Below are 12437 nucleotides of genomic sequence, written 5' to 3' on the forward strand. Positions count from 1 at the left end.
CAAAAAAGAAAAAAAAATGTAAATTATGTAGAACAAAATAAAATGAAAAAAGCTACTAGTTCATAAGAAGTTAGGGACGTAGTGTAACATATGATAAATTGGGCTAAAGTTATTGTCAATGTCCGCATATAATCGGTAAATACGGGTTGCCCATACTTCATAAGCCAAAGAAATATCGTCCCAAAACTATATGGCATTATGAAAATGGAAAAAAGGATTCCAATGCCTTATAAAGTGTGCATGTCATTTTTAATTCATCAAAGTAGGATAAATCATCCGAACAACTTAGTCATGTTGAATTGGACTAGACTTATTATCAGTGTCAACATATAATAAGAGAAACATGAAGTGAGTGCTGATACAATACATAAGTCAAGGATTATACCAACTCAAAAGGCTAAAATCATATAACAACAGGGAAATCCCAATAGCTTAATTATAAATAAAGTGTCGAGATCATGTTTTATTTTATGGATTGGAACAAATTTTATCCATATGGGATGAACCTTTATATGGAAAATTAAAAGTCAAATAGAGTGGCTTATTCACATAATTGACTCTGTCGATCAACCTCTATGTTACGATCTCATGACGTTGGGAAAGACAATATAGTCTAGCCGGAATATGGGAAATTAAATGTGGTTCAACTAATATATGTCTGATTTACGACTTAATCGTATAAGAGCTTTATATCATAAAGTTCTCCCTTTCTAAATTGTCAAACGTTTTACTCCCTCTATTTTTGTTCAATTTTAATTTTTTTTTATTTTAAAAGAGAGATTTAAATACAATTTTGAAAGATATATTGAATATAGAATATAATTTCTCCGCTTCACTATATTTGAAAACATTTTTATTATATATATATATATATATAATTATACACAACTAAAAATTATAAAAAATTTAATATTAAGAAAGTAAGCGATTAATCGATTCAAACAAGATCTCGCAAGCCCATATTTTTTCTTACATATTAGCCGCAATATGTAAAATAAGCTTGAACGATGAATAGTGCCAATAAACGTTATGTAGCAACTATTTCAGAACAGAGGAAGTATTCATATGGAATCTTGATAAATTCGTCCTGATGCAAAATTTGTTTTGAAAGGCGTAAAAAAAATAAATGGACAAACAAAAAGGAACGAAGTTAGTATTTCAGTTCGTCCTTTAACTTCACATTATTTCTATTTAGGGTAATATCCTTATCACTTTTTAAAATTCTTATTTACACGTTTTCTTTTTCTCTCATACCCACACTTTTTTGTGATCGCGACTAATTTGTTAATACTTATCAATTATTAGTGATGCAATTGCTTAGAGCGGTTGGATGGGTTGTGTTCTAAAAAACAATCATGCGATACGCAAATATACGATACAATCATACAATAAACGAAATCAAAGCTTTAGATGAGTACTGGAAATTGACTATGGCAATTCTTTGTAATTAATAAAATTATTTGTTTATATCAAAACCATTAATGTAATTTTTGTACTGGGAATGAGTAAAATGCAATTTATAAGTTATAACAACTCTCATTAAATGTTCTATTTGTAAAAACGAAGAAATGAAGAATCACAAGGTCAAACTTAATGGGCTTATTTTGTTTGTCAATCTATCGAGGATCTTTGGTGATTGACTATTTTATGCTTTTTTAATTGGATAATGGCATTTAAATTGGTGCAACAATTAAAATAAATTTAGTAAATAATATTTAATCAGCTTAAATTCTGATTTTTAAGCTAAAACTAAAACTATTTAAAGCTTTTTTTTTTTTTTAACAAACGTCTCATTTTCTTTTTTGGCATATTTACGTAAAATATCTTATTTTCTTATTTTGTAACTTTTTTTCTTAATTATACTTTTAAAAAATTCAAATATACACGCAATTGTCATTTGATTATTACTTTTCTCTTACTTTCTCCTCTCACATAATCTCATGTGCGTGATTTCTCCCCTTTTTCTTAAAATTAATGTAAAATAAATAGTATACTTGATTAGAATAGGACAGTGTCTTTTTTTTTTTATCAAACATCTCTATAGAAGCTAGCGCAAACCAGACAATAAATTCTAACAACAACTTCAATTAACAATCATTTGCCAAATACTTGGAAAATGTGTCTTTTGTTAGACAATATTATGTAAATATTGCTAGTATCTTTATTATTATATAATATCCTCATAATCCTCTATTTTAGGTTAATATTGTTCTCCATTTATTTAGTCAAACATGTGGTATGAGCCTATGATTAAAAAATGACAATTGGGCGGTATGAATTTCAATACTCCTTCCACGACTCTAAGCTAGGATTAGGAGTACACAATAATACAAATACATCCATACACACTTAAAATACCTACAAATTCATATTTGTCACCAATTCAACAGATTAGACAAGCATTAGGTAAAATAAGAGTTCTTTATTCGGATAAAATATTCAGATAAAAGAAAGGAAAAAGAACAAAATGAAAAACATACCTTATTTGTTTAGAAAGAAAGAATACGACAGTAACTAAAAAATACTTTCAAGGACAAAATAATATAAAGATGAAATTTTTGTAAATTATTAAATTATGAGATTTATATTATCAAATAAAAGGTGAGATTTTGAATTCTTTAATTTCTATAAATATCTTGATTTGTTAATTAAGTGAGTCAAAAGTTTCTTTTGAATAACTTTTGAATGCTTTTTCTTTTTATAAAACTATTTTTCATTTTTCAATATTAACTCAGCCATGTCGTTACTCGTGAGGCATGAATCATATTGAATCTATTGTCATTTTCCAATTTCTATATTTTTTTAATTGTATACCGCAGGTAAGGCGAGAACTTTAATTTTTAAAGGATAATTAAATGCACAAAGTGTTCTTATTGAGTGAGAATTCGAAGAGCGATTACTCTAAAGTCTGTATGAATGTATAGCATTTGCTATGGAGTTGTACAAATTAAAATTGATAGGTAAACATAAAATGTTGTGAGTGAGGGTGTCTTAGAGAAGGTTTCTAATTGGGCCATTTCGAATTTTAAAAAAATAAAAAATTTAAAAAATGCAAATTGATAATATAAGAAGATTTTTGCCTTGAATGATTTGTGTGTATTCCATTCATTATAGATAGTATATTTGGAAACAATATAATTACGATATATCTAGTTACCTAAATAAAGAGATTGCAAAATATAAAGACACTAGACAAATATACAAAAAATATACTAAGAATAAATAGTATCCTAGAGTTATTCTATTAATATTATTCTATTCTAATACACTCTCGCAGTTGAAGTAGGAGGTTCGTGAACGCTGAGACTGCTACGAAAATCTTGAAAAAGTAGGAGCAGAAGTCCCTTAGTAAAAATATCTGCAATTTGATATCACGAATGGATATGAAGAACTCGAATGTGACCTCGTGCTACTTTTTCGCGAACAAAATGAATGTCCATTTCAACATGTTTAATGCGTTGATGTTGGACAGGATTTCCAAAGAGATATATAGCACTGATATTATCACAATAAACATGTGTGGCTTTAGAAATAGGACAATAAAGTTTAAGTAGCAAAATTCTTAACCAGCACGATTTAGAAACAACATTAGCAACTCCACGATATTCAGCTTCAGCACTAGAACGAGACAATGTTGCTTGACATTTAGATGACCAAGACAGTAAGTTATCACCAAGAAAAACACAATAGCCGTATGTGGATAGACTTGTTAAGAGAATCAGAAGAAGCAGTAATAATAATATCATCAACATATAACAATGCATAATTAATTTCAATACCTTGCTTATAAATGAAGAGAGAATGATCGCTGAAGTTATGGGTGAAACCAATGGCGGAGATATAATTGGAAAATCGATTGTACCAGGCACGAGGAGCTTGTTTCAATCCGTAAAGAGATTTGTTAAGTTTGCAGATATAATGCGGAAACTTGGGGTCCCGGAAACCTATTGGTTGATGCATATAGAAAGTTTCATGAAGTTTGCCATGGATAAATGTATTTTTAACAAGCTGATGGATAGACCAAGACTAAGAAAGAGCAATGCTGAGAACAATACGGATAGTAGCGGACTTGACAACTGGATTAAAAGTATCGCCACAATCCACCCCAACCTGTTGACCTGCACCATCATCGACAAGGCGAGCTTTATGTCGCTCAAAAGATCCGTTAGAATTATCTTTATATTTAAAACTCCAAATGGACCGAAGAACATTAAAATTAGGTGGACGAGGCACCAAATCCCACGTATTATTTTTAATAAGAGCATTGTATACCTCAGTCATGGCCATTTTCCAATTAAGGTCTTGGAGAGCTACTAGGGGATTTTTGGGTAAAGGTGATTTTGTAGCTTGGGTACGAAGACTTTCATGGTATTTAGGATTGGTTTTAAAAATACCATGAAGGCTTCTAGTAGTGGGCCTTAGAGAAGACGAAAGGTGATAAGTGCAATTATTTATACCATTTTAAACTCGTTAATGATAGTTATTATTAGTAATTCCGTGCTTATTTTGAAGATTTATGCTACTTTACCCATTTTGGTTATTCATGTATCAAACTACTTATGGTTTTACAATGAAATTTGATACATGCTCACTCTTTTGGTCATAAATTTTTATAGAAAGATCGTATTAATGCAAGGTTTGCGGAATTGGAAAGTAGACTTCAAGAACTTTTCAACGATATATTATATGTCCAATTCTAACAATCGAGCAAGAAATAACGGTTGTTTAAAGTTCGTCAGTCAGAAGCAAAGCGACGAGTCGTCGCCTGAAAGCCAAGACTCGTCTCCAACTGCTGATATCCACATCTGACGGTTTTCTTTCACTATTTTAGTGGTTTTATTTATTTTAGCTTTATTTTATTATTAGAAATCAGTTATTTTTGGGGAGATTGTTCCCCAAGTAACCTTAGAATATAAATACGCATAATTAATGTTATTTTTTGTGTTTTTAATGCCCAGATGCTCTAATGCTCCAGTATTCAGTTTTTAGTTTATTAAGCTTAGTTTTTTATGTTTTTCATTGCAACTTTCAATTATTTATGCAATCTATGGTTTGTTTATGTTCCAATTTGTAAGTTTCTCTATCTTGTCGTTTAATTATATTCATTAAATTGTCTTTGATTCATTATTTTCATCATGTTCATCATCTAAATTAGGGTTTTGCTTATTATTAATTTCATGTTAGTTATTATGTTTAGTGAGTAAATTTCTCTTCTAGGATTAAGGGATTAACCCTAATTCGAAGTATAGAATGATATTTTATCGATTAATTGTGTGAAGTTTGAGTCTATGATTAAACCCATGCTTAATGAACCTTAGTCTAAACATCTTTATCAACCTTTTCAATAAAACGAAAGTTGGAGATTAGGATTAACTTAGGATTGAGGTATATTTAAGTTAAATTCTTATTAGTTTAACCAATAAAACAAAAGTTTGAGAATTAATACTAATAAGGTATTAAATCCATATTGATCAATAGAGCGGAAGTTTGTGATTAATTAGATCACGTTTAATTATGCCAAAGACTCAATTTCATACAATTATGAGAGTAATTAACTCCCATGTTAGAATTAGATAATTTTCGACATCCTAGATTGCTTTATTATCATCGTCTTCATATTAATTATTGTCTTAGCTTTATTTATTTGTTTCATTTGCATCATTTTGATTTTTTGTTCATAGTAGTGTTAGATTCTCAAACCGATTATATTGTTTGTTTGTATCTCGTAGTTATAAACTGAACAAATTTGTAAACTTGCTTCTTTGAATTCGACCAATATTCCCGCACGTACACGTGCGCTTGCGGTTAATTAAAATTTGCATATCAAAAGGTGATCTTGAGGAATGGATGGGCTTATTGTGGGCTGGGAAAGTACATTGGGTATGCTTGTTTCGGCCTCTGATTCAGAGAAGGGGAACTGATCTTGGTGTAAGGATTGGGTTGTAGCATGAGGCAAAAGTGTTGGATTGAGCCAAGGATAAGACAGTTTGGGTCGTTATGTTGGTCAGGAAGGTGACTGGGTATGTTTTCAATAGTATTAGGTATAATATGTGGGCCACTGGTTGGACTTGACATTGGTAGGATGATTCCCTTGTGCATGAAAAGAAGCATGTTGTGGCCTTGGACCTAAAATCCCACTAGAATGTGAAAATTTGAAATACTTAAGCAAAAATAATAATAATAATTAAATAAATTAAGTTTCAAAATAATTTCAAAAGTAAGCGTAAAAATCCAAAATCTGAGGTTTGGAACTGTTTGCAGTTAGTAGACAGTCAAAATAGCTGTTCGCAGTTAGTAACCGTGAACAGCCCTCAAGCGCGGATTTGAGAATTTCACGCTTACTTTTGAAATAAGTTTAAAACTTAGTTTATTTAATTGTTTTTTTTTTTTTTCGCTTAAGTATTTCAAATTTTCCTAGATTGCTTGCACCAGAATTATTATTTTGCCCATTAAAGGAGTTGGGCCTAGCCCAATGCTGAGATGGATAAGGACTAGGAGGAGTAGTCCAAGGATTCGACCACTACCCATGGTGTTGCTGTCCGCCATGATCACCTTGCCTGCCGCCACGTCTCCCCCACCTGACATCTTTCTTCCGATTTCCGGAATTCCGGCCACCACCACCGGAGTGCCGATGACCACCCACATAAGTAAGATGTGAATTGTGATTGTATTGGGTAGAATTTTTGGAAGAATTGGGTGGGTTGGATGTAGAATTTTCATTTTGAATATTTTGATTATGGGAGACAACAACGGTGTTGCCATTTTCACGAGCTTGGCGTTGTTTGATGGTGGTTTCTTCTAAAGCAAGTTTGGATTTTGCGGTTTCAAAAAGGGGTAATGGGTCATGTTGTTTAGTCAATCCGGTAATCATCCTTATTACAAGACGAGTATTATCAACGTGGGCATCGACGTGAGCCATTTTTGTCGGTTATTTGTTTGAGACAGTTGCAATAGGCATGGGTGTTAGGAAAATCTTCAAGAACGGTGCTAGTAAATTGATTTTCAAGATGGACGGCACGAGAGCGTTTGTTATCTTGAAAGAGTGCAGCAATACGCTTCCATGCTTGTTCTGCGGTATCATTGAGAACAAGAATGGAGCGAAGAATATCCATTGTAGAACGGCGGATCCGATTCTTTGGTTGTAGGAGGAATTATATGGTCAATAACATTATGGACACGAGCGTGGACCGTAAAGAGAGCCGCCCTAAGAGTGATATTGGCTTGAATCATTGTCTAAAGTAATGGGAATAATAGATTTGACATTGGTGATAGTCAAAGCAGAGTGAAACTTTGTAGAAGAAGCCATATGTAATTAGTAAAAGAATAATAAAGGAAGCAAGTCAATAATTTGATGGCTTCTGTATGTAGTTTCTATAAGAAAGAAAATGTGGGCAACTAACTGTAGTTTCAGTCCAACTCCACTCGGAGTCGTATCATGCATATTTCAAGTTTGCCCCGACTCGAATTCTCGGACTTTCAACGAAGTTAGGATGCGGAGTTAGATTATTATCAAATTTTATCGTTGTGATATTGTACTAATAATTTTAAAGCATACAAAAATAACAAAATATTTTTTTCAAATACAATTTTACAAAAAAATATGTATTTTGAATTAAAGTTTAACAAGAGAACTAGTCCTACTACCAAAAATTAACAAAATTTTCTCGCATTTTGATTTTTCGTATTTTATTTCTCTTGATTTGATTTGTTGTATTTTATTTCTCTTGATTTGATTTGTCGTATTTTGATTGATTAATTTAAATAAAAATACCAAGTTTATTTAAATTTGACTTGACGTCGAACACTCAAGTTTTTCAAAATCAAAAATTACAATTAGTATGTATGAGAGAGAGAACTTGAATTAGTCACGTCTAGAGTTTTAAAGAAAACAAAATATTAGGATAAAAGTCAAATTCAAAGTCGAATTTCCTTCAGGGTCGAAGTCGGGTCAGAGTGTCGGATTTTTAATAAGATCCAACTCCGGTCCGTCTCTTACTCGGACTCGGATCATAAAGTCGGATAACTTTTTCCTCTAACTTAAATCGAATTATTTTCCTCGAATCGAGTCGGATTCAGACTGAATTGTCATCTCTACATATAAGAAGATTTTTGCCTTGAATGATTTGTGTGTATTCCAGAGGTGTACACAAAGTATATTTGAAAACAAGATAATTACGATATATCTAGTTACCTAAATAAAGAGATTGCAAAATATAAAGATACTAGACAATATACAAAAGATATACTAAGAAAATATAATATCCTAGAGATATTATTCTATTAATATTATTCTATTCTAATAGATAACTAATGTGTAACTACACGCTTAGTGAATAGGGTTTTAGAATACTTCAAGTAGACAATTAGAATAAGTCAAGTAGAAGTTCACAGTATGTTAAATAGACTTTTACTATGCCTCGAATAGGCAAATAGGATATATTTAATATGTATCAACAAGTCTTATAAGAGATCATTTCACCAAGAAATGTGTCCATATAATTATTTTCTAATTGATCACTTTTAAATTGTAAGTGATCAGTTTAAGGTAACAAGTGATCATACTAAAACTGTAAAAAGTGGTCATTTTAAAAAACTGTAATTAAGTGACTATTTTAAGATTATAAGTAATTACATTAAAATAGTATGTGTACACTGGTCAAATTCGGTGTCCCCGTAATATTGTCTCATTTGAGAATTTGTCGATAGATGTTTAGAATACCTCAAGTTCGGATTTTACAACGTATCAAAGAGGATTTTTCAGTATATCAAGTACAGTTTTAACACCATGCCAAAGTTAGGTTTTGAGTTTAACAAGTTTATAAGATATGTTTATGCTTAATGAATTGAAGCTATGGCTTTCAGATAACCAAAAACTTAAAAGAGAGTCCTTTCCATTTGTGTTCCTCTTCATATGAAAATCTATGCAAATACTGTTCTTGGATTCGAAAAATTTGTTCATGTATACATCATTAAGTATCTGACTTGGTCACTCAAAATAAATAGTCCAAGTGTTTTATCCATGTCATGTTTGATAACATTGATGCACAGTAAAAATAAACTAAAAGCTTCAAAATTATTATTATGTCCCTTTTAATTCGCTGGAATTTCCAATTTTCTTTACTATTTGTGTAAATTCCACAAGTAGCAAACTATAGCTGATGGAGTATGTAGATTCATAATGAACTCAAAAGGTATTTTAAGTTAATTTTACAAGGAATATGATACACCTCAAGCTGCAGCACGTCCTATCCGATTCACCTACAGCAGAAAAAAGCGAGTCTAGACTCTTCTAGAAGGACCTACCAGAAGTTATTTTCATATGCTGAGCAATTTCCAATTTTCTATAGTCGTTATGAGGTGGGAAGTTTGTTATTGACCACTATTTTGCAACATATAAATAATAGGGCTAAAGGTAGTGAGATCATGCTTATTGGTAATCACTGAGTTCACTCGAAGTGCTCTACAAATCTCACGTCATATACCTTTCCCTCTACTTTTCTCTTCTTGCTATCTTCTTTCTTTAATTCTGCAAATTGTTACTGATTTGTTGGTCTCTGCGTATCTAAATAATTAAAAAACACAAACATTTTTTAAAAGAAATACTGATTAAAACACCAAAACTCAAATGCTTTTACAATGATAAAATTACCAAAATGTGCTAGCAAAATCTTAAAACCTAGAGTTTTAGATATGCAAAATAAAACGTTCCTCATAATTTAGTCTAATGCATCGAAACCAGTAATAAACTCCATTACAAAATGAAACACAACATGAAGGATCCAAAAGAAAGTCGGATACTTAAGCCACGAGAGTGCTTGCTGTTGTAGACTCGCTGCAAGTAAAGAATTTAAACACCCATTAGCATTCAAAACAGAACTATCTCGAAACAATCAGAAAGTTGAAGATTTAGATATTCATCAGAACGGAAGTGCAAGTGAAAGTTGAAGATGCCTCAAGGGAAACAAGGAAAGTAATGTCACTTACTATTTCCAGACAGGTGGGAGCTTCTTGGTCTTCTTGTAGTAGCGAGCAAGTCGGTGAATCCTGCTCTCTACCAAAATCAACCTGAATTTGGAGTCCTTGTCCTTTCTGTTCCTCTCCAAATGCTTCCTGATTGCCACTGCCTTCTTGATCAGATGGTAGAGGTCCTCGGGAATTTCAGGAGCCAGACCTAAGCAACGTAGTATATGATGAGAAAAGGTTCCACATAATATACCGGAAAAAATTGACTAGTGAAGCATTTGGAACAGGATTGAAATTCAGAGTACAAAATATTGCATATAAAAAACATTCCAAGAATTTCACATTTTCACTATGTACAAGTGCAAGTTACATAGTAAATTAAACAGTAAACTAAAAAAAAAATTGGGAAGTTCATGATGACTTGAATACTATTGGAAACAATAAAATCACATAAAAATCCTTACAAAATTCAAAGTTTAAAATTATCAATAAGGTGAAAAGGATCTATTTAAGTATGTATACTTCAATTTTTAAGGAATGAGTAGTGCATTAGTACAAAATGTTGGACTTGTACAAGCACTCAAACTTAATCAAATCCAATTCAAATCCACTTCAGCTCCATTAAAAAAAATCAACTATTTCCTTTCAACAAATGAGATTCATTGCTAACATTCATTAATGCCCTAACCAAGTTATCACCAAACATCTCACAAAAAATAAACAAAATTTTCCTGCTACTCTTTCACATTAGACCTAGCTAATGACAAAACCAATTCCCAAACAATCCGAACCCAAAAAATTAACCATCTCAACATCATTATTCCCCCATAATCCACCACACACGCCACCAAAACAAAGCTTTATGACAAAAGCAATTCCCAAACAATGCAACCAGATAAGTCGGTTACAAAACAAAATTACAAAGTCAAACATTACTTTATATAATTATTTCAAGAATCACCATTTCATACAATCTTGAACCACTAAGAAGCATTTCATAAAATCCAATTCCAAGTTCCAATACAATTGAATTAAAGATGTATAGAGAAGCAGTATAATTTAGCCTAAAGGATGCACAAAAGCTTGTTTTTCATTGGAAGTTTTAAGATGACTTGAAAACCTTTGGAAAAAATCATATCATACACAAAAATGGTTCAAACTTTCTAAGTCTAAAATCTAAAACTATCAATAGGCTGAAAGAGATCCCTAATAAATGTATATTTCAAAGGTTGTTGAGCTCTTTCGAAGCTTATATTAGACATGGACTCATACAAGCACTCAAAATTATTAAAATCAAATACAATTTTCTATATGATCAAAGAACTTCAGCTCAATTCAAAAAATGAACCACTTCCTTTCAACAAATAGGGATTCAAATCTAAAACTTGTAAAACCAAAAATTAAGCCTCTTGGAATTAATTATGTCACAACAATCTACCATGCGAGCAATCAAAAGCAAGCTAAATGATAAACAAGAATTCCCAAATTAAACTAGTTACAAAAATCCAGCTTCAAAAGCAAACATAACTCTTTATGACCAGTACAAGAATTAACCTTTTACACAATCTTCAAACACAAAGCAGCAATCATCAAACTTCATAAATTCTCAACACATAATTAAATTAAAAATAACAAAATCAGTATCATTAGATTACCATGAGCCTTGAGGATACGCAGGATCTTGTTACCAGTAACATTCTTAACTTGAGCAATACCATGTGAATCCCTCAGAATAACACCAATCTGGGAAGGTGTAAGCCCCTTCTTTGCAAACTTGCAAATACTATCATCAACCTAAAACCAAACATATAGACAATTAGGGAAAATTCAATCAATTACCAAATCACCCAACAAAACCAAAATTAATAATAAAACAAAAAAAAAAAAACAGATCGAAATAAAACGTGAATTACTTCTTGAGATGAAATCTTAAGCCAAGAAGGTGCAGTCCGCTTGTAAGGAAGGGCAGAAGCAGATATACCCTTACTGGAAACAAAATTAAACATAAATATTAGGGTTTTCCCATTGACGAAAAAGGATAAAGAGAAAGAGAAGACATACCCTCTACTGTGCATACGACCCATGATTTGACGGTGTAAATCTGATGAAACCGGTCTGGATGCAGGTGATGATTAGGGTTCTTCGAGCTTGCTGTTATGGAGATAAAACCCTAATATGTTCTCCGTCCTTCGCTCACCAGCCGTCTAAACCTAGAGTTGTATCATGTACGTGGGTTTTATATTCAGGTGTTCTTCAGGGTCTTTTGGGCTTGAGTTTAAAAGAGGCGTTGAAAACTTGAAAAAAGGCCCATATCCTAAAAAATTCTTGAGAAAATATTTTGCAAATTAATCACCTCGTTTTATATGAGACCGTCTTACCATGAGATAGGTTCAGATAATAGCCCATTTTTTTAAATGTTTACATTAAAAGCATAAGTAATCATTTTAAGGTTAGGAGTAATTACTCTAAGACTA

At 31.8% G+C, this 12437-nt stretch overlaps 1 protein-coding gene and 1 pseudogene across 1 annotated transcript; both read right to left on the reverse strand.

Moving 5' to 3' along the window:
* Nucleotides 1–6520: 6520 nt before the first annotated feature.
* Nucleotides 6521–7306, reverse strand: LOC130826712 (uncharacterized; annotated as a pseudogene).
* Nucleotides 7307–9624: 2318 nt separating this feature from the next.
* On the reverse strand, nt 9625–12258 carry LOC130827779 (40S ribosomal protein S13-2-like). Its single transcript, XM_057693624.1, has 5 exons — nt 12025–12258; nt 11877–11949; nt 11619–11757; nt 9985–10171; nt 9625–9832 (listed from the first exon to the last, which is right to left on the reverse strand). Exons 1-5 carry the CDS (start codon nt 12045–12047, stop codon nt 9799–9801), a joined length of 456 nt encoding a protein of 151 aa, XP_057549607.1. The 5' UTR covers nt 12048–12258; the 3' UTR covers nt 9625–9798.
* Between the last annotated feature and the right edge of the window lie 179 nt (nt 12259–12437).

Source organism: Amaranthus tricolor, chromosome 11 (genome assembly GCF_026212465.1).
Source record: "Amaranthus tricolor cultivar Red isolate AtriRed21 chromosome 11, ASM2621246v1, whole genome shotgun sequence".
Lineage (NCBI taxonomy): Eukaryota > Viridiplantae > Streptophyta > Magnoliopsida > Caryophyllales > Amaranthaceae > Amaranthus > Amaranthus tricolor.

What these genes read in the sequence shown, in the direction of transcription:
- LOC130827779 (XM_057693624.1), bottom strand. Translation starts at nt 12,047, where the DNA reads ATGGGTCGTATGCACAGTAGAGG. An exon ending in GGTCGTATGCACAGTAGAGG is followed by an intron (nt 11,950 to 12,024) that starts GTATGTCTTCTC and finishes TTTTGTTTCCAG; the next exon opens with TAAGGGTATATCTGCTTCTG. An exon ending in TTAAGATTTCATCTCAAGAA is followed by an intron (nt 11,758 to 11,876) that starts GTAATTCACGTT and finishes GTTTGGTTTTAG; the next exon opens with GTTGATGATAGTATTTGCAA.